This window comes from Perca fluviatilis, chromosome 13 (assembly GCF_010015445.1).
Source record: "Perca fluviatilis chromosome 13, GENO_Pfluv_1.0, whole genome shotgun sequence".
Classification (NCBI taxonomy): domain Eukaryota; kingdom Metazoa; phylum Chordata; class Actinopteri; order Perciformes; family Percidae; genus Perca; species Perca fluviatilis.
Window position 1 is genome coordinate 32,592,301 of NC_053124.1, and position 22,844 is coordinate 32,615,144.

Here is a 22,844-nt window from a genome sequence, read left to right on the forward strand (position 1 = left end):
ACACATATGGAATTATGTACTTAACAAAAAAGTGTGAAATAACTGAAAACATGTCTTATATTTTAGATTCCTCAAAGTAGCCACCCTTTGCTTTTTTTGATAACTCTGAAAACCCTTGGTGTTCTCTCAATGAGCTTCATGAGGTAGTCACCTGAAATGGTTTTCACTTCACAGGTGTGCCTTGTCAGGGTTAATGTGCAGAAGTCAGGTTGATACACAGCCGACAGCCCTATTTGACAACTGTTAGAATTCATATTATGGCAAGAACCAATTAGCTAAGTAAAGAGAAACAAGTGGCCATCATTACTTTAACAAATGAAGGTCAGTCAGTCCGGAAAATTGCGAAAACTTTAAATGTGTCCCCAAGTACAGTCGCAAAAACCATCAAGCGCTACAACAAAACTGGCTCACATGAGGACCGCCCCAGGAAAGGAAGACCAAGAGTGACCTCTGCTGCTGAGGATAAGTTCATCCGACTCACCAGCCTCAGAAATCGCAAGTTAACAGCAGCTCAGATTAGAGACCAGATGAATGCCACGCAGAGTTCCAGCAGCAGACACATCTCTAGAACAACTGTTAAGAGGAGACTGCGCGAATCAGGCCTTCATGGTCAAGTAGCTGCTAGGAAACCACTGCTAAGGAGAGGTAACAAGCAGAAGAGATTTGTTTGGGCCATGAAACACAAGGAATGGACATTAGACCAGTGGAAATCTGTGCTTTGGTCTGATGAGTCCAAATATGAGATCTTTGGTTCCAACCGCCGTGTCTTTGTGCGACGCAGAAAAGGTGAACGGATGGATTCTACATGCCTGGTTCCCACCGTGAAGCATGGAGGAGGAGGTGTGATGGTGACACTGTTGGGGATTTATTCAAAATTGAAGGCATACTGAACCAGCATGGGTACCACAGCAACCTGTAGTGACATGCCATCCCATCCGGTTTGCGTTTAGTTGGACCATTATTTATTTTTCAACAGGACAATGACCCCCAAACACAGCTCCAGGCTGAGTAAGGGCTATTTGACCAAGAAGGAGAGTGATGGAGTGCTGCGCCATATGACCTGGCCTCCACAGTCACCGGACCTGAACCCAATCGAGATGGTTTGGGGTGAGCTGGACCGCAAAGTGAAGGCAAAAGGGCCAACAAGTGCTAAGCATCTCTGGGAACTCCTTCAAGACTGTTGGAAAACCATTTCAGGTGACTACCGCTTGAAGCTCATCAAGAGAATGCCAAGAGTGTACAAAGCAGTAATCAGAGCAAAGGGTGGCTACTTTGAAGAAACTAGAATATAAGACATGTTTTCAGTTATTTCACACTTTTTTGTTAAGTACATAATTCCATATGTGTTCATTTATAGTTTTGATGCCTTCAGTGAGAATATACAATGTAAATAGTCATGAAAATAAAAAGGAAACGCATTGAATGAGAAGGTGTGTCCAAACTTTTGGCCTGTACTGTATGTATATGTAAATAGATGTTCATATATTGGAAGTATGCCTTGTGTGTTAATCTGTTGGCAATGAATAGTTGTAATACAAAACTCAACAGATTTTGTGATTGGATGTTTTGATTCAGTGTCATCGGACTAGTGGTGCAAAGGAAGTACAAATTTAAAGTACTTCATGCTGTACTTGTACATGTCAGTGGAAAATGTTGTACTTTTACTGCATTATATTCATCTCACAGCTTTAGTTGCTTTACAAATTCAGATTTTTGCTTTGAAAGCATACGAAAAACTTAAAATATGATGTTTTGTGATAAATTAAACTAGTTCAGCTTTACAAATGTGAAGATTTGATACTTTTCTTTTTAATAATGTTAATAAATGTAATGTATTAGCAACACTTTTTTACTGATGATTGGACAAAACAAACATAAAGGTGTCACTTTGAAGTATAAAAAAAAGTGACTTGAAAAGAAAAAAAAAATCAAGTATGTATCTCACGCAGAGCAGACCGTCGACAGAAAAAACCGGAAGCAGCAGACAGTCGGTTTGCGGGCTGACACGGAGCCCAAAAACACGGTCCAACCGGCGGATAAAACTGAGTTTTCAAAGCGAGATAGGAGTCTGGTTCCGTGAAAATGTATTTCTTCGCAGTGTTTGTCCTTTTGGGGACAGGACTGGCGGTAAACGGCGGTAAGTTGAGAGTTTTTCAACACGGTCGTGTGAGTCGAGATCTAAAGTGAAAGTAAAAAAAGACCACGTTGTGATGTCTTTAAAATTCGTATTTCTGTTCATTATTTTGATAATGATTTGATTTGATGAATAATTTTTGACAATACCTGATAATAGAACGTTGAAAAACGTAGGAAAAAATGTCTAAAAAGCACAGAAAAAGTGACAAAAACATCGGAAAAAAAGTGACAAAAATGTCGAAAAAGAGGGACATTCTAAAACGCTTAACGTGGTTTAATGTATCTAAACAACGATCAATAATCACCAAATGTATCATGGTCATATCTTGTCATGAACACTTAAGCCTGTCAAAAAAACTAAATCGGAATCCAACGATTATAGAAGTTATCTCACGTTAATGTTTTCTTCATCATTGGCCCTATATGGCAGGAAAAAGCTTAACGTGGTTTAATGTACCTAAACAATGATCAATGATTACCAAATTTCTCTCTCATATTGCTCCTCATAACCACTGAAAACTGTCAAAAACTCGAACCCAAAGTCCAATTATTATGGACGTTAATTAACCACTTAAAACTGTCAAAAAAATGTTGTTGTGATCGTTGTTTAGGTACATTAAACCACGTTAAGCTTTTTCACGTTAAGTTTTTTTCCTTACAATACCCTTAATGGAGCAGCAACGCTTAGTGTCAGATAACGTCCATAATATTTGGACTTTGGGTTAGATATTTTGACAGTTTTAAGTGGTTATGATGAGCAATATAGGAGAGGATTTTGGTGATGATTGATCATTGTTTAGGTACATTCAACCACGTTAAGCTTTTTCCTTACAATAGGCTCTAATGAAGCAGAAACTCTTAATGTCAGATGATGTCCATAATAATTGGACTTTGGGTTCGAGTTTTTGACAGTTTTCAGTGGTTATGAGGAGCAATATGAGAGAGAAATTTGGTAATCATTGTTTAGGTACATTACACCACGTTAAGCTTTTTCCTCGCCATATAGGGCCAATGATGAAGAAAACATTAACATGAGATAACTTCTATAATCGTTGGATTCCGATTTAGTTTTTTGACAGGCTTAAGTGTTCATGACAAGATATGACCATGATACATCTGAAGCCTGTACTACGAATCAAGATCAACATGTCCTAGATTTCTTTCGGTTACCCCCCGGCTTCAATAACCTAACAACCGCGGTCCCGCATAACCTGTGTCACGACGGTGGTTAACAACTAGTTCAGTCAACCCAGGGTTTCTCAATCCAGCGGCGTGCGCGTTCACATAAAAGAGGCGATGTTTGCAGAGCACGACCAATCGCAAACATCTACCAGAGATGCATATTTTATATAAGAAGAGCAAACTATAATTCTACATAAATATGAAGAACACAGACACAGATTTACAGGCAAAATGCAGTACAGTCGCTGCTTCCTAAAACAGGAAGGAAAGCTGGCAAAAAAATAGCAGATGTAGATGTGTAAATCACAACTCTTATCAATATCACTTCCCCATCAGTCAGGAAGATCTGACCACAATTACACTTGTGCTTTTCATAAACTGTCGTTGCTTTAGCCTATTATTGCAGTTGCAACCCTGGCAGTGGGAAGCGATCGTGAGAGCAAATAAAACATATAAAAACATAATTCAAACCGATGGGCGCATTGGCGGCACACGGCTCAAGAAGCTGACAATAGCCGATATAATTCCCTCCCATTAAAATCTATATATTTCATAAAAATACCCCTCAGGGAATGTTAACGGGGTTGTCGGTCTTTAAATGTTTTAACTTTTATGAGCGCACCCCTCTCTCCTCCTCTCTCTCTCTCTCTCTCTCTCTCTCTATCTCTCTATCTCTCTATTTCACATTCATTTGTCGGTGTCTTGTGAAACTTGACGACAAAAATGAGTTGCTGAACATTAATTCTGGTCCCGACAGACATGCATGAAAACATTAGCAGGTGTTGTTGTGAAATATCATCCGTTGTCTGGCGAGTGTGCACTCACTGCAAGCCACGGAGACACCCAGATCGACTTGTGACATTTACATTAGTAAACACTTCACCGTATCTACATGTAATGTCTTGCAAAATGTGTGGGATTTTGTAATTTATATCTTTAAAGGCCGTTTTCTCGAAATGGGTTTTTCGCACACTCTTAGTCAGAAAACTCAACTTCAGCCGCACTTAGGCTACTACACCAAGCTTTCCAGTTTCACTCCTATGTACTTCTGAAGGCATTTACAGATAGGCTAGTGACAAATGGTCAAAAAGGGCTTTAGTTTTTGAGATACCCCTACCGGAGGTAGAACTAAAACCAACAATGTTTTGCCTCATCTCTAAGGTCTCCCATATATGAAATGGATTCTTGGCTAAAAATATTTTACTGCTAAGATTGTTAAATTAACATATATTGTAATACACACCCAAACCAACTGCTTTTGGTAACCATTCTGGGGGTTAGGGCATCTCCAGTAGTCACTTTGGGGAGGTCAGCCCCCCATGATGTTACAACTGCAACACACCACTGTCACTCATCTGGGTTCCAGAGAAGAGGTTTGACCAGGTGGCTGTGACGCCACACTACTGTTTGGTACAAGGCTCTAACAAGGCTCTAAGCACTTGTAAGTGCCTTGGACCAAACCATAATGGCGTCACAGCCACCGTTCAAACCTGCCGCAGATAACAGAGGATGGAGGCTCAGAGAAGATGGGTGCATTGAACCTGTGATGTTCCAGAAGGTACCAGCACCTAAAGAAGTTAGAGACATCACCCACCTCTACTGTAAAGACGGAAACTGCAACGATGCCACCAAATGCCAGTGTATTTCAGTGGGCTTGACCTGCACAGAGTTTTGCTCTTGCCCTTTCACAGACTGTCCAAATATGTCACTGATGACAATACAGATGAGTGACAGTGGTGTGTTGCAGTTGTAACATCATGGGGAGCTGACCTCCCCAAAGTTGCCACTTGCCCAGTACTGGTGATGTATGTGCTGACAAAGCTACATAGAGCAGCCTTGTTTCCACTGATCCTGATGTATTTTCTGTGGTTTGGAACACTTGTTTGTCCTGTGATGATATGTGTTCATCTGCTGGTTTGAATGGTGCCTCTTCTTTGTCTATCAAGATCTTTGACTGAGTGTTGGTGGTCAAATCTATCAAACCCAATAACAACTATGATACGACTTGTACAGCTTGCTGCAGAACTGGGACAGCACCATATATTCTTGTGACAGCAAACCATGCCATTTATAGTAAAGCACAACTTACTTAAGGAAAGATCACAATGAGACTGGGAGGTATGCATATCACGATGGCTTACCTAGCAAGCATCGGAAAGCTCAGTGGCGATGGTGGACTCTTTGACATACTAACTGAGTCAGATGCGTATGCAGAGGGAACATCTCGACAGTTGCTTCAAGGGAAACAGCTATCAAGAGGAGTAAGAAGCATAAAGCTAGCCTCTGAGGCTCCTACATCGCCAGTACTGGGCCAATGAAAAGTTCTTCAGGGAACACTGTCATCTTAGCTGGTGGTTTTGAATATGGTCAGGAGGTTAAGAGGGTTAGCAAGTCAGGCATTTTCTGCTTGACAGATCTTTACAGTGACCAGGAGGTGGCTGACACAAGGCTGGTGTTACATGCAATACATCTTGCACAGTCACATTCGTCTAATTGTCAAATGTGATGATACAGATGTACTAGTTTTGCTTCTGTACTATTCAAGCAAAGGGATGTTTGGATCCTCAGCAGTGTTTCTGCACTCTGGACATGGCCTTAAGGAAAGATTCATCCCTATCTGTTTGATCGCTCAGAAGCTTGGAGCAGTGCTTTGTGAGTGTTTACCTGCATGCCACGCCCTCACGGGTTGTAACACCACAAGCACTTTGTACAGAATTGGGAAGGCCGCTGCCCTCACAAGACTGAAGACCCATCTTTGTAAGTTACAGGAAATTACTACATTTTGACTCTGTGGTAGCTTGGAAGAGGCTTTGCCTGTGGCAAGAAGGTATGCCCTCCCGTATGGCCAAAAGAAAAAGGTGGATGGGCAGCCTTGTACCAATCTGGATGAGCTGAGGTACAGATTAGCATCAGATGAGTGACAGTGGTGTGTTGCAGTTGTAACATCATGGGGGCTGACCACTAGAGTCCGGATCGGGCCGAAATTTTCTGTCAGAGCCCGGCCTGCGTCCGACAGAGCCGTGATTGAGCCCGGCCCGAGCCCGACAGGCATTAAGAAATTTGTGTCCGAGCCCGACCCGATCCCGACACGGTTACAATCTAATTTTTTTCTCATACTAATGATACGTGTAGGCTACGTTTTTGTGTGGAAAGCTTTTATTAAGCAACTGTAGGAAGGCATTCGGAAATGTCAACAGATCAGCGCATCAGTGCAAACAGCCCAACAAGCGCACGTTAATAAGATGTTAAATTGTTCAATATGTTAACCTCTCCTGATTGCTTCATTTCCAACCGTGATCAGAAAGCCAGGAGAGACTGGTTACCTCCAGGGCCGACATTAAAACGTGAGTAACGTCGGGTTTAAAATCCCGTTTCTGGTGAGCAAATGACTGAACTTGGCTTTCATTTTGGGGTTTATTTCGGACACCGCACACACTGTGTACAACTGTGATCTGGTTGCAGCTACACGTCTGCTTCCTCTTTCTCTATCTATCTTCTGCCCACTTACCACACACACACGTGACTGAGCCCGACCCGAACCCGACCATAATTTCTAAATATCTGTCCGAACCCGGCCCGTCGGGTCCCATCGGACTCATGTCGGGTATCCATGACTTACTGACCTCCCCAAAGTGGCCACTGGAGATGCCCTAACCCCCAGAATGGTTACCAAAAGCAGTTAATGTTCCAAATGGTTGCTGCTAGAAAAAAACAGCATTAGAAGGGCTTGAGATTCAGTGAGGTGAGTAGTGGGCTCATTCCCCCTCACAGATCTCTGATCCCTGACTCCTGGTCTCCTGTTTTTGCTATGGTAAGGTGTTATCTTTCGATTTCAATCTTTGTTTCCATATGGACTGTATAGTATAAGGTGCCATATGAAATGTTTCATTATCTTATATTTGAATTTCTCAACATTCTTCTCACCACTGATAAGCTTTGGACTTGAGACTAAATTATGTCAGTGTTCCATTTTCTTTCATTTTGGACACCTCATACATTGAGTGAAAGAACACCCTGATTTGTCATGCTATATTTACATATTTGGTATCGCTGGATTCAGCACAACCCCACCTTTCCAACAAGCCATTTTATGTGTTTCTATGATAATCCCTGGCAAAGTAACCATAAAGTAAATGAAACCATTCTGCATAGATATTCATTTTTTGCATGTTTGCCTATATGCGGTATGTGTTTATAGGTCTCTATTTATTCCATACATCAAGATATTCACATCCTTTCTTTTCTAGTAGGTAAAGCAACTTCCTGACTACAAACACGCCAAGCTTCAAAGCTTTCAGAGCTTGTGTGATTGATCTGCATTAGTTTCTATGCCTTAACTCCCATACGGACAGGCTATATTTTAGTCCTTTTTTGGTTTTGGGGTGCATAACAATATCTGTTAATTTAACAATCTTAGCAGTAAAATATTCCATTTCATATATGGGAGACCTTAGAGATGAGGAAAAACATTGTTGGGTTTAGTTCTACCTCCGGTAGGGGTATCTAAAAAATTTGGGGGCATTGTCACTAGCCTAAGAGGGGTTTGTTCAGATATCATTCATAGCCTACTTTATGTAACATTTTATACATAAAAACGTGGTGAAAATGGATGTTTTATGGCTGCTGACACCATATTCTGATTTATGCAGTGATAAAAGGATATATCTAAAATAAAATTCCCTCTGTAAAACCCTTTTGACTCAAATATGTCAACAAAATAAAAGAAGAATTTGGAAGCTGGCTTCTACTTTGTGAATATTTTTACTAGGAATAGTGAAGTTTTGAATATTTGAAATTACACAATATCTGGAATGTTTTTTTTTTTCATTATGGATATCTAAAATTAAGATAACTATTAACAATTGGATTGTACATATCTGTAATTGTAGTGTCTCCTAATAATTTTATTGCAGATATTCAGACATTCAATAACATAAGATATACTTTATTGATCCCACACGGGATCGGACTCCTGCCACTTCAAGTCAAGTAAACATTATTTGTTAATTCTGCAATATGTGCCAGACATAGAGCAATTGAAAATATGTTTCTCTCCGACCCATGGTGCAATATGCAATATGTTCTTGTTGCAATATGAGAGATGTGCTGCTATCTGGATGAATGAGTAGGCATAATGAATATTAAATAATGTGGTTGTGATGAGCCTTTAGCTTTTAACATAACACATCTACGTAGCCTACAGAAATATAATTAAATTTCTATTTTAAATGCCTATGAATCACAAGTTAATCTGAGCGGATCACATTTTGCCACAGCTGACAGCTGTCTCCACGCTGCGTTCAGCTGGGTGTAAAAACCTCATATGTAGTTTATGTTTTACTTACAGGCTGTATTTAAATATTAACAGATCTCAATACACTTAATCCATGTTGTACGGTTATTGAATTAACTTGTGATGCCATTGCAAGAACGAAGACTGACAACCTAGGTGGCTGTGTCGTTGCCTGTTCACAATTGGCTAATGCAAACGTCAGTGTGTTTTCCAAAACTTTTCCGTTATCAGTGTTATATTTGTAGCCTATCATTCCGTTATTAATCTGACTTCAAGTTGATTTGAGATGCTTTCATACAGGGATAAGTGAAACATACTTTCTGAGGTGTTAGCACGTAATGTTTGTGGAGATAGCAACGACTGATGCCAGATACATTTTTGACACAACTTCTATCCCGTTGATTGTGTTTTATATTGAATTCTACGGACGTGCATCATTCTCATCACTATGGTAGTGTACACTACTACTCATTCATCACATTTGGACAGGACTGTCAAACAACCATTTTATAGCAATTTGGATATTAGGCGCAGGTGTGGAAAGGTGAAATATCAGGTTTGTGCTGGTGTCTTTGTTGTTAGCTTGTTTGTTATCTATAATAGGCCTACCCTACCTATAGGTTGGACACCGTTTTATAACTAACTAAAGCGTGAATGTCACTAGATAATCAAAAAAATCGGTGTGTCCGTGGTTTACAGTCAGAGACTGTGGTAGAGACACACAATGTTACACTCGCTAGACAACGAGTGATATTTTCTTAACAAAAATGGCTCATTTGTTCATGTAGCCTATATCTGTCGGGTCCGAAACTACTGTCCCAGCAACCCGTTCCTACCGTAATGTTTCACAAGACCCCGACAAATGAATGTGGAAAAAGAGGCGAATTTATCAGAATTGTTTACTGCAGCGGTGCAGCCCCGCCTGCAACACATATCACCAGTTAATTCAAAAACCAGTTAAACCGTAACACCGTTCAACTTTTTATTTTTCTGGGTCAAAATTTACCTTTTTTTTCCTCCAACGTTGTGGTCTCTTTTTTGACACTTCTGTCGCTTTTCCCCAAAGTTTTTCATAAGTTTTTTTTGTCACTTCTTACTGATGTTTTTTTTTTTTTTCCTGTACTTTTTTTTCACGTTTTTGAAGCAATTTCAATGAAAAGGAACGGCCGTATTCTAACTCCAGCTGACCGAGTTGTGTCCTCCGGCGTTCGACCCAATGGTGACGAGACCTTCCAGAGACAAGACAGCGTGGAGATTTTACAGAGTGACTTGTCTACTTACACCTGTGAAGTGAAACATCAGGCATCCAAGTTACATGTTGAGGAGAAGTGGGGTAAGAATTATTTTTGTCATATTTTCTTTTTGCTGTGTTTACGTGTTTATTGCAAGAAGTTGTCACAGAATTTGTCAGAAGGAAGATTAATACATGAAACCCCACAAATACAAATTATGTTGAAAGAGAACTGAATAAAAAAACTAATGTGAATGTTTTCTGTGTTTTTAGATCCCTGAAGTTCCTGAGGCCTCTGAAGGAATCATTGGTGTGGCGATTGGAGCCGTGCTCGGGATCCTTCTCACGGTCGGGGTCGAGGCAGCGGTGCTGTTTGTCTTGTATAAAAAAGGAATAATTGGTAGGTGGAACATAACTATTGTCCTCTTTAAACAACATCAGCATACCAATGGAGTAGAGCTGTCAGTCTTCCTCTATAATACCTATAATATTTATTTTATATTTACATAACGAATATTTAACGCTCAAATGCAGCCTGTTATAAATATGTACTACACTACTCGGGCGTATGCATTGTCAGTGCCACTGTCAGCATGTGGTTGTTGCTACACATTCTGTCCACTAGAGGGACTTCTAACATCAGCCTGGCCTTTAAAGGGGACCTACGTCACGGCGCATTGTATTTCTTGCACACCGCTCTCTGTTTACATTATTTTCATTTACTGCGATTCTGGAAGTATTATGATTTGATAGTATTAAGTATTGCGATTTTCTTTTCCTTCTTTAACAAAAACAGAAGTTGAATAATAAACATCTACAGACAATATACCATGAGACATTTCTAAAAACGGATTCTTTAAAAAAAATGAGACAATTTTGTAATAATTGTTCCAGGCATAATTTGAAATCATTAACAGGTGCAAAGGTCCGTTATTATTTGATGACAGACTTCACGAGGTGTTCAAAGGTCACAACTAACAGCCGTCCTGTCAGTCATCATGTGGCAAATGTTTTTATTTTTTTATTCTTAATTCAGTGAACTGAAAGTTGACTGAGCTCAGTCTCTCAGGTCTCACACAGTGCTGTTGAAACAGTAAACCTCTGTTACCTGCAGTAATAAATATATTTTCTTCTAAAATGTCATTAATAGCCAACATAACAAACATGTTTTTACTGGAAGATTTCCTTCTGCGTGTAGATAAGCTGACAGCATATTTCCTCTTTTTTTGTTGTCCTTTGCATTATTTATAAAGCCTCCAAAGACCCATAAGATTGTTGTAGGCGGCAATCTGAGACTCAATGTTTAGCCACCGAGAGGCTGAGTACGGGGATAACTTGCCAGATGCGCTTAATGATGACGCATTCCAGATTTATTTGCCCCAAAGGCCGTTTAAACACGGTTCTGCTTCCAATACATCCCCTAACTGTGTTACTGGTAGAGGTGTACAAATCAGAAAATGTCACGTTTCGATTCCGATTTTTAGGCTCACGATTCGATTCAATATTGATTTTCGATTCAAAAACGATTTTCGATTCAAAAAATGATTAACAGTATGTAAATGTAGTTAAAAATGATTAACAGTATGTAAATGTAGTTACTTTTCCCATGTGATTGCAGTAAAACTGCAAAAGTGCCAAGCTTTGGCCAGCTTTCAAATACATTTAATTCAAGTATAAAACTGTTAAATAAAAAGAGCTTTTACATTTAGCTTTAGGCCACGTCCACACGTACCAAAACGATCTTTTTTTCCCCGTCTTCCCTTGAACCGTGTATAAAAAAAAAAGAAAAAGTGCATCCAAACGGATCCATTTATAAGACTCAACACGCTACTTCATATTCCAGGCCTATAGGTGGCGCTGTTTCTGCTACAGAAATTCACCAAAAACTGAGAAGAAGAGCATATTCTTCACTTCCACTTCTGTTCATAACATGAGTAGACTTTAATAACTTTCACCACTGCTCATTTTATAAAGGCCGCTGCAAGAAAACGTGTCTTTGTTTACATTGTATAATGTGCTGTTGGATTGCTTTTTATTTTGCAGTTCTGTCTGCCATCGGACATGATTGCAGTGCGCTAGCTAGCAGAGCTAACATTAGCACGCTAGCTAACATCGGCAGTCAAACAAATATCAATGATCCATGAATGATGTCTTTTTGATAATCTAGCTACACGTTTTTGTTTTTGCGGTAGCCTTTCTACAATAAGCCGTGCTAAAAGTTGCTATAATCCGTTCAAGGAGTTGATAAGCAGACAGATTAGCTAGCTAGTTGATAAGTTGTCTACTTCCACTTTATAAACAGCTAACCATAGCAGCTAACGTTAACGTTACGTCCCTGCTGAAGTGGTCAGCTACTTTAGTGATGTTTAACGTTAGCAATATATCTTGTGTAGCATACAGGACCGGCCCCCTTAAAGTGCTGTACTCAGATCAAACAAAAAATACTGCTAAATGTGGTTTAAGGAGTACTTCAGCTACCAGGTTGACTGTTTAAATCGATTGGGCACATTGAACTTCTGCTGTGTCGTGGAGTAACAGTGCATTCCATGGAGCAATCACGGACAGTCAGTGTGCTATCCTCACACATGATGTTGGTTGCCTCTTTTATTGGTTTCAGGGTCACAGCCATTTCTTCGGCATTGTTGACATCCGCCTCCCTCAGGGTACAGACATCTGTTCCACTTTTTCTCCCCTCGGGAGAGAGAAGCGCAGCGCAAATGTCTGGTTGTTGCTCGAGGAATCTTTTAATCATATCAAAGGCACTATTCCATCTAGTAGCCACGTCTGTCTTTAACTTGTGAGGTGGCAGTTCGAGTAGCTTCTGTTTCTGCTCAAGGACATGACTTGCGCTGGTGTTGCGGTGAAAAAGTCCAGTGATTCTCCTAATCCTCCCCAGCAAACGTGACATAGTCGGCAGTTTCAGAGCTCTCTGAGCGGCGAGGTTAATGGTGTGTGTGAAACACTTAACGTGCTTGAAGTTGCCCAATTGTGTAGCAGCTACCATGTTGGCAGCATTATCTGTAACGTTGACTAGGTCAGAGGTTGTAAGATGCCGTTCCTGCGCAACAGTCTGAAACAAGTTTGTGGTGTTTCCAAAATACTTTCACTTTGCAAAGCCTGCATATAGCATGATTCCTATCAAGTTCTGTCTTCTCCTCGAGGTTATAAAAGCCGAAATGTGTCCAAACTCTCGCCTTCAATGAGGATGGAGCAGGTTGAATAATTATTTCTGTGAGGTTTGCCATTGTTTGCGCCGACTAAACTACTTCCGCTGCACTCGTTCTTCTTCTTATTATGACAAGAGTGCCGAGGCGCCATCTATGGGAATGGTGAGGTAATGTCATTCAGGACGATAGTGTAAAAACGAAGAGAAAAAAAAATGAATATATGTTTGGAATTCTATGAATCGATTTTGAATCGGTAGATCTTGACTCTCAATTCAAATTTGAATCAGGTTTTTTTTTGCACACCCCTAGTTACTGGCATACAAAGTTGTGTCCAAAAGTCATAAACAGCATTTAGGAAAGTGTAAAACAAGCGTAAAAAACAGCGTTCAGCAAAAACTGAGACTTCCCCCTTTCACCCACACTGTTAGTCATAAAACCAGAAGAGGTGAACAGATATTACTTGGTTTCCTACGCCCCCACCAGGTGCCTTGATTACCATGTCCTTTCAAAATAAAAGAACTACACCTGGCTCTTACAAGTGTTTTTCTTACTTTGTAGAAACTAAGTATGTGAAGAAATGTGTGCACACTCATCAACATGGAGAACAAGACAATTTCCTATGATTTCATATGTATTTTTCTCTACCATGCAACTGGCCCTTTAAAAATGAGAGGAAACTATTAAAGTTTTATTTCCCCCTCTGAATATCAAACACTTAAAGTCATACTGCTGTAACATAGTCTGGACCAAACAGCCGAAAATGGTTGGGTTAGATTCTGTTCGTTTTTGTGAGTAACTTGATGACAGATCACTCTTTTCTTCGCAGGGTTATGTTCATCTAGCAAAAGCAGTCTCATTTGTCGTAAGTATCTTTGTCCACTTATTGAAAGCTGCATTCTATCCATGCATCCTATGTGTAGTCTCACATGAGGTCTCACTCTGTAGCTAAAACAGAGACCAGGTGAAAAGAGGATCTGCAGCAGTGAGAGAGAGCTGTGCTATACAAAAGAAATATGGTGTTTTTTGAAAATTAAAGCATGTAAACCTATTCTGGTACAACCTTTTAAAATACAATTATGAACCTGAAAATGAGCATAATAGGGGCGCTTTAATTTTTGATTCACAGATCAACCACTTGCTGTAGTAGTTACTCCTTCCAGTAAGAGCTTTATTTAAAGTTATGAATTGTACTCCTGTTTGTTTTTGCACTAATGATATTTATATTGTTATAATTAGAAGGAAACCCAAAAGTCTTGTCAAACTGTGTGTGTGTCTGTGTGTGTGTGTGTCTGTGTGTGTGTGTGTGTGTGTGTGTGTGTGTGTGTGTGTGTGTGTGTGTAGGCTATAACGGCAGTAACAGTGGCCCAGCCGTGTACCTACCTCCCCCCCAGGGTGAGTGTTTTCCTCTCTTTTCTATAAATCTGACAGCTGATGGCCAATGCTTCTTTCAGACAGTCACCCAGCCTCTTGGCTTCACGGCTGCTTGCAGGGGAAGGGAGCTACTTTAATTCTGCACCCCACCCTCAACGTTACTGGGGGCTAAGTTACAGAAGCTATCGTTAACAATCGAGTTTCCCGGGTACCTCGCCTCGCCTCTAACGTGGCAAATAAACTACAGTTTCAGACACATGTACAATTATTACATCAGGAGGCAGAGGAAAAACTAAATTTGATGTGCAGATCAAAAGGGAGCCACTGCTAAAGTAAAGTAACGTTAACTAACGGAGCTTACAAAGACAAAAATAACGGCGTCATGCTCCAGAAACAAGACGCTATCAACACAGAAGCATGTCAGCATGTCATCCAAGCAGGAGGCAGGACAGCCGAGCTGCTGTAGTTTCATTAATCAAAGTGAAAGCTGCTCCGCATATCCATAATATGTTCTGTTCAATTACGTGTTCAATGTAGCCTGCCTGTCAGTCTGGCGATCAGATCGCCTATTGGTGATCTCGAGCAGCCACGATTGCACGATTTGAAAATATGAGCGATCACCCAAGCCCATGTTTTATTTAAAATTTTGAATTTTACTCTTGTGTGTTTTTTTTACTAATGATATTTATATTGTTACGGTTAGTCTACATGTATAAAATACATTTAATTTAAAATAAAAGGTAAAACAAAGGCTTATGCTGGTTTCTGTTAGTAAATAATTGTTCTATGATTTCTCTTGTGTGGTGTTGATAAGTGAGGTGCATGTGTGTGTGTAGACAATAACTGCAGTAATAATGGTAACACAGGCAACCGGAACAACGATCTAGAAAGATGTCACAAAGACGTAATTTTGCATCAAGCTCATTACATTGAAATAGAGGAGTTGAGTCTCCTCATATTATCAATATTGTGGCAGTTCATATATATATATATATATATATATATATATATATATATATATATATATATATATATATATATATATATATATATATATAAATACATTTTCTTTTTCTTTACAGATTCAGATGAATCCTCTACTGACTCTGACCGCTCACGTGAGTATCTTTTATCCACTGATTGAAAGCTGCATCAAGCTTCAACACTTGTTAGTATCTACTGACATAATGTACTCACTCACTCACCTCTGTTCATCCCTGCAGGCGACGAACCCCCTAAACTGAGTCACCAAGCCCTAAGGAGAATGAAGAAAATGAGTAGGTCTAATGAGACAAATAGATTTGATGCTTTTCTTTTTAATGTTAATACATGTACAGTTGTGTTCAAAATAATAGCAGTGTGATTTAAAAAAAGTGAATAATGCTCAAAATCCTTAGAATAGCTTTTTATTCCATAATATCAATGCATTGGGAACAATGCACATTCAATTCCAATTCAAAACATGACCAAAATTTATCAAGTTTGTGTTATACCTTTACAGAAAGTGAAGAAAAAGGAATATTAGGCTGTTCAAAAAAATAGCAGTTTTTGGATTGGATTTTTCTTTACAAACTCAAACATTTACTGTATAAACTGAAAAATGTCTCAAGGGTTTGCTTTACTTTGAATCACTGCACTAATATTTAGTTGCATAACCGTTATTTCCAGGGGCGGATTGGCCATCGGGAATACTGGGAACAATCCCGAACGGCCGGTCCATTTCAGGCCAAACCGGCCGGTGGTCAATACGTTTTTTTACATTTTTCAATAAATTTTTAATTTTTTAAATGCGGAGCGCTGTGTGTGTGTTTCAGACCGGGCCAAACCAATACTTTCAATATTGAGGGGGGATACGAGCGACCCCTCCTAATTTGGACTGATCCGCGTTTTTCCTGACATCCGATTGGCTCAAACTTAAGGCGCCGAAAAAAGAGTTTACTTTCAGTCAGGTTTGGATTTGGTGATGTGAGGTAGGACAGTTTTAGGTTTTTAGGAGTTTTAGGCCTGTATACCTGAGTTGTTTCTGTCTCCAAATTTTTGCTTTGATAAGCTAATTGTTTTTATTTTCTATTGTTGCACACATACACTCTCATCAGGAGGAGAGAGGAGGAGGAGGAGAGAGGAAGAGAAGTAAACAGACAGGTAGAGGGGCAGTGTGCAGGGCTGGGTAGGCAATCATATTAGGCATATCAATCAATCAGATATTTACATATAGGATAAAATGCCAATAGTTCCACATACTAGATAATAACTTGACTGAAGCACAGATTGAATTAGAAAATGTTTTATTCTTAGTCATATTTATAACTGATGTTCTTCTCATGCATATGATATGTAGCTGCACAATCAGTAAGCAGAGGCAGGGTCCATCACTCTCCAACTGACTGCACATGACATGCTGGTAGTTGGCAGTATACTGTGACTTATGTGTTCGAGATTAGGTTTTGCTTACCTGGTTGTGTTCAGTGCAGTGGTGACTTGCTTATACAACTTGAGGAGGCAGGTGTCATCCTAAAGTTTCTTGAAGGTCTTCAGCGTAATCTGATTCTCTTTATACCATAAAAACACTATTAGAATTAAAATAACTGCAAAAAACCCTTCTGCTCGTGCACCAAGGGCACTCGCGTAAAAGGCCTCTCCATCTTAAAGTCCCGGGCTGAATTTCAGTCCCAGTACGGCCCTGGTTATTTCTGAGAACTGCTTCACATCTGTGTTGCATGGAGTCTACCAACTTCTGGCACCTGTGAACAGGTATTCTAGCCCAGGACCATTGAACTACATTCCACAATTCCTCTGCATTACTGGGTTTTGCCTCAGAAACAGCATTTTTGATGTCACCTATGGGACATAACATCAAGCCACTCCATAACATCGATTTTGTTCATCTGGAACCAAGACTTTGTTCGCTTACTGGTGTGTTTTGGGTCATTGTCTTGTTGAAAGACCCATTTCAAAGGCATTTCCTCTTCAGCATAAGGCAACGTGACGTCTTCAAGTATTTTGATGTATTGAAAGTGATCCATGATCCCTGGTATGCAATTTATGGCATATCGCATACCATCCCCATAACAACATCCCCATAACATGATTTTTGCACCACCATGCTTTACTGTCTTCACAGTACTGTGGCTTGAATTCAGTGCATGTGGGTCGTTGGACAAACTGTCTACGGCCCCTAGACCCCAAAAGAACAATTTTGCTCTCATCAATCCACAGAATTCTCCTTTGGCCAGTCAATGTATCCTTTGGCAAATTTCAACATATTCAGTACATGTCTTTTTTTCAGCAATGGGACTTTGCGGGCTTCTAGCTGATAGCTTTGCTTCACATAGCCTTCTTCTGATTGCAACATTACTCACAGGTAACTTTAAGTCTTCTTTGATTGAAATATCACTTCTACCAAAAAATTGGATTTTTGAGGTTAGTGATGTTGGACTGCTATTATTTTGAACACAACTGTAATTTATTAGTAACACCTTTTTAGTGATGGTTGGACAAAAAAAAAAAAAAATTTTTTTTTAAAATAAATTATTATATGTACTTGAACTTGAATGTAAATAAATTGAAAAAAATATTAAAAAAACATGTGAGAACATGTACTTAGTTACATTACACCACTGAGTAGTAGTACTTTTACTTAAGTACAAGATTGAAATACTTCTTCCACCACTGATAATAATATGATCTAATTCCTCCATCCAGTGCTTGCCGAGTTGCCTGTCTGACAACCTTCTGTAACGTAATCTGCCTAACAACCTATTGAAATTGTAATTGGATGATTCGCGGCAGTGACAGCAAAGCAGGCCACGTACGTCCAGCTGCGCGGTTTATCTTTCTCCTTTTTATCAGAAGTTTCACCCTTTTTTAAATCACGAGTCAACCAACAGCCTGGATATTTCGTTTTTGCCATATTTATGTGGCTGGAACTTTAGAGCCAACTGGAGGCGTAAGTTATACATTTGTGAAAATGTTAGTAAGAAGAATCTACAACCAACGGCTTAAAGACGCCAACGGCTAAAAGTTTTAGCTAACCAGCAAGGACGATTTTAGAATACAGACGACGCGGTAAATCAGCTCCCTCACTGCACTATCAAACAACTTGCTTATGTCGCTTGCTAACATTAAATTACTTCTCTAATCTGTTGTGTGCCTGTCCTACCAACGCTAGTTAAATATTTAACGCTAAATAAAAGCTTAAAGTGTACTGTGCACAATGTTCAAGAACCCACTAAAAGGAAGGAAATGAAAATAAAAGGAAGAGGCCCAAACATACAACAATAGGCCAGGCCGAAGGAAGGAAAAGAAAGACGAGGAAGGAAGCAATGAAGGAAAAGGAAGGAAAGGAGTGGGAGGAGGAGGAGGGAGGGAGGAGGGAGGAGGGAGGGAGGGAGGAGGGAGGAGGACGAAGGAAAGGAAGGAAGGAAAACAAATATGAGGAGGGAAGGAAGGAAGGAAGGAAGGAGGAGGAAGGAAGGAAGGAAGGAAGGAAGGAAGGAAGAAAGAAAAGAAGAGAGGAGGAGGGAGGGAGGGAGGAGGGAGGGAGGAAGGAAGAGGAAGGAAGGAAGGAAGGAAGGAAGGAAGGAAGGAAAAGGAAGGAAGGAAGAAGATGAGGAGGAAGGAAGGAAGAGGGAAGGAAGGAAGGAAGGAAGCCAGCCGAAAGAAGATGGAGGGAAGGAAGGAAGGGAAGACGAGGGAAGGAAGGAAGGAAGGAAGAGGGAGGAAGGAAGGAAGGAAAAAAGGAAGAAGGAGGAAGAAAAAAAAGGAGGGAAGGAAGGAAGGAAAGAAGAGGAGGAAGGAAGGAAGGAAGAAAAAGAGGAGGAGGGAAGGAAGGAAGAAGGAAGGAAGAAAGAAAGAAGAGAGGAAGGGAGGAAAAGGAAGAGGAGGAGGAGGGAAGGAAGGAAAAGAAAAAGAGGAGGGAGAGGAAGGAAGGAAAGAAGGAAGAGGAGGGAAGGAAGGAAGGAAAGAAGGAAAAGGAGGGAGGAAGGAAGGAAAGAAGGAAGAGGAGGGAAGGAAGGAAGGAAAGAAGGAAGAAGGAAGGGGAAGGAAGGAAAGAAGGAAGAGGAGGGAAGGAAGGAAGGAAGGAAGGAAAAGGAGGAAGGAAGGAAGGAAAGAAGGAAGAGGAGGGAAGGAAGGAAGGAAAGAAGGAAGAGGAGGGAAGGAAGGAAGGAAAGAAGAAAAGGAGGAGGAGGAGGAGGAGGAGGAAGGAAAAAAGGAGGAGGAGGAGGGAAGAAGGAAAGAAAAAAAAGGAGAGGAAGGAAGGAAGAAGGAAGGAAAGAGGAAGGGAAAGGAAAAGGAGGGAGGAGGAAGGAAGAAGGAGGAAGGAAAGAAGAGAGAAGGAAGGAAGAGGAAGAAGAAAAGAAGGAAGAAGGAGGAGAAGGAAGAAGGAGAAAAGAAGGAAAGAGGAGAAGGGAAGAAAGAAAGAGTGAAAGATGGAAATAACAGGGTGAAAAACAGAAAATGGAAGGCAGGGGGTGTGAATGAATGAACTCAACAGACTAACACACAACAGTACAGAAAAAAGCTCCTTCATATACATCAGTTCCGCCCAGGAAATCTCCCACGGACGCAGGCCCACCGGGTGAGTGGATTTTCAGAATCTCTTTACGAGACTGAAACACAAGCGGAAAGAAAACAGCCAGCTTGTTTAGACACTCCCTCCAGATCGCACAATTCAACGCATAATCAGCCAAAGTCATTTATTTTCAATAAGTCGTGACTCAGCATAATTACCAATTCGCAACAAGATTTCTCGGAAAAAGTCCCGTAATATATCTCAGCAGAAAGTTAAAATTAGCGCACTTCTCACACAGGAGCAGCCGTTTTCCCCGTTGCCCATGGGAACGTTATGAAGTGACGTAATTAACGGAACATCATCAAAGCAGGTGTTGGAGGTTGAATTTGAATTTGATGTGTACTTTGAGTCTCTTAAGTTGGTATCCAATAACTACTATTCTACTCAATCATGTCTTTGTTTAAGTGGTTCTCCTGTCTATATATATATATATATATATATATATATATATATTATATATTATTAACGATTTTTGAAAGTCTGTCTCTTTTGTCTCTTTTATTTCCCTCTGTTTAGACTATTACTTTCATTTTTACTTTAATATTATATTATTTGTATATATTTTTGTATCTTATTTGTTTACTTATTGCAATGACTGAATATCTGTAAACTACTTTTGGAAATTAAGTTTAAAAAAAGCAGGGTGTTGGGGGGGAGAATCACTTTTTCTTCTCTTTTTCATCAAACAAACTTTTGCATAAACATCCCGCATATTCCATCGCATTTTTTAAGAAAACGTGCCGAATAATCAAGGATTTTTGCCCCGTAACAATCACAAAAAAACTCTGCGTTTTTCTGGAAGGACTGTTTAGACACCGAGTACATTTTGGAAACACCAGTCTTGCGGCAAAATGACAATAAAATTAAAATAGAAAAAGGAAAAAAATAACTTATAACTTAACTTCTGAGAATTACATTTCATGTCTAATTTTCAGCATTTAAGGGTAACTACTGTTTTTCTCAACCTGGACCCTATGTTCCTGTGTTTCTGTGTCTGAGTGGCTGATGGGAACAACAACCTCTGACATCGGTCCAGTGTTAAGTGTTAACAAGCTACAATGTAAGCTAACAGGACAAAGGTCCAGCTTGTATTTACCTTCACAAAAGTGCTTGTTTTTCTGCTGACAGACTCAGATTAATATTTTAAGTGTCTGACAACGTTATGGAAAGGATTTCTAAGGAGGTCGACCTTTCTGTTAAAGAGTAAGATCCTTTTTTTAAACATAAACATCTGCGAAATTGCGTTCGCTAGACCCACCAGACTCCATGTAAATAATCAGTAATTTTAGCATCGTAAAACAGACTTCATTCAAAGTCGACAGAATCAAAATAAAACTATGAAAAGCAGTTTTGGGTCGTCTTTCCACTTTTCCAACCATCACAACTCTAGTTTTGGTTGAAATAAACACATAGTTTACTGATTTACATGTGAAAATATGTTGGCTCTATACATGCTAAAAGTACTGTTTTTATAAATGGAGTCTGGTGGGTTTTAGCGCTCGCGACTTCAGAGCTGTTTCTGGTTAAACCGAAAGGTCTCAAAGAGGTTTCAAAGGTCTATCTCTGTAGGGATCCTTTCCATAATGATGTCAGACACTTAGAATATTAATCTGAGTCTGTCAGCGGCCAAACGAGCACTTTTGTGAAGGTAAATACAAGATGGACCTTTGCCCTGTTAGCTTACATTGTAGCTTGTTTCTCCGCTGCCGACTGCAGCGTTCACGCTTAATACTGGACCAATGTCAAAGATCGTTGTTCCTACCAGTCACTTAGACACAAAGACACAGGAAAAAAAGGGTCCAGGTTGAAAAAAAACGGTAGTTTACCCTTTAAGTTAAGACATTTTGTTCATGTACGCTGGATTTGGGACAGATCTATAAACAAACTGAAATGATAACAAGCGATACTGAATGTTTAGACGAATGTACAGTATATATACAGTACAGGCCAAAAGTTTGGACACACCTTCTCATTCAATGTGTTTCTTTATTTTCATGACTATTTACATTGTAGATTTTCCCTTAAGGCATCAAAACTATGAATGAACACATATGGAATTATGTACTTAACAAAAAAAGTGTGAAATAACTGAAAACATGTCTTATATTTTAGATTCTTCAAAGTAGCCACCCTTTGCTTTTTTTGATAACTCTGCAAACCCTTGGTGTTCTCTCAATGAGCTTCATGAGGTAGTCACCTGAAATGGTTTTACCTTCACAGGTGTGCTTTGTCAGGGTTCATTAGTGGAAGTTATTCCCTTATTAATAAAAAAAATCTTTGAAGAATCTAAAATATAAGACATGTTTTCAGTTATTTCACACTTTTTTTGTTAAGTACATAATTCCATATGTGTTCATTCATAGTTTTGATGCCTTCAGTGAGAATCTACAATGTAAATAGTCATGAAAATAAAAAGGAAACGCATTGAATGAGAAGGTGTGTCCAAACTTTTGGCCTGTACTGTACATGCAGCCCCATGACAAGGTGCAGATATTACAGGGTTCGTACGCATTTTAACCAATGCTTTTCCATGATTTTTCGGCAAATTTCCATGACTGTGTGTTCCTGAAAATGTCAGTCGACATTATACAATTAGAATACCAATCTGTGTTAAAGTTTCCCCTCAGAGGTTTAGCTATAAAATGAATGACCATGTATGTGGTTCATAAAATCCCATGACTTTTCCCAAACCTTTTGGGTCTTTTTATGTTTCCAAAACCTTTATATAACTATAAATAACTTATATTATGAGACATGTGGAGAGGAGGTCACCTCTCTGTCGGGCAGCCCGAAGAGGAACTCCCTGTCGAAGCGCCCGGGCCTTCGCAGCGCTGGGTCGATGGAGTCCAGGCGGTTGGTCGCGCCGATGACGACCACCTCGCCGCGGCTGTC

At 39.9% G+C, this 22,844-nt stretch overlaps 1 protein-coding gene across 1 annotated transcript in view; it reads right to left on the reverse strand.

The window, feature by feature from the left end:
• Window positions 1-19,875: 19,875 nt before the first annotated feature.
• LOC120570935 (ATPase family AAA domain-containing protein 2-like) overlaps window positions 19,876-22,844 on the reverse strand; it is a 3,650-nt gene continuing 681 nt past the window's right edge. The window contains exons 2-3 of the mRNA XM_039819631.1: window positions 22,725-22,844; window positions 19,876-19,989 (exon numbers count right to left, since the gene is read on the reverse strand). The exon at window positions 22,725-22,844 is cut by the window's right edge and continues 40 nt beyond it. Of these exons, the coding sequence (XP_039675565.1) occupies window positions 19,876-19,989; window positions 22,725-22,844 (234 nt within the window). The remainder of the gene's footprint in view (window positions 19,990-22,724) is intronic.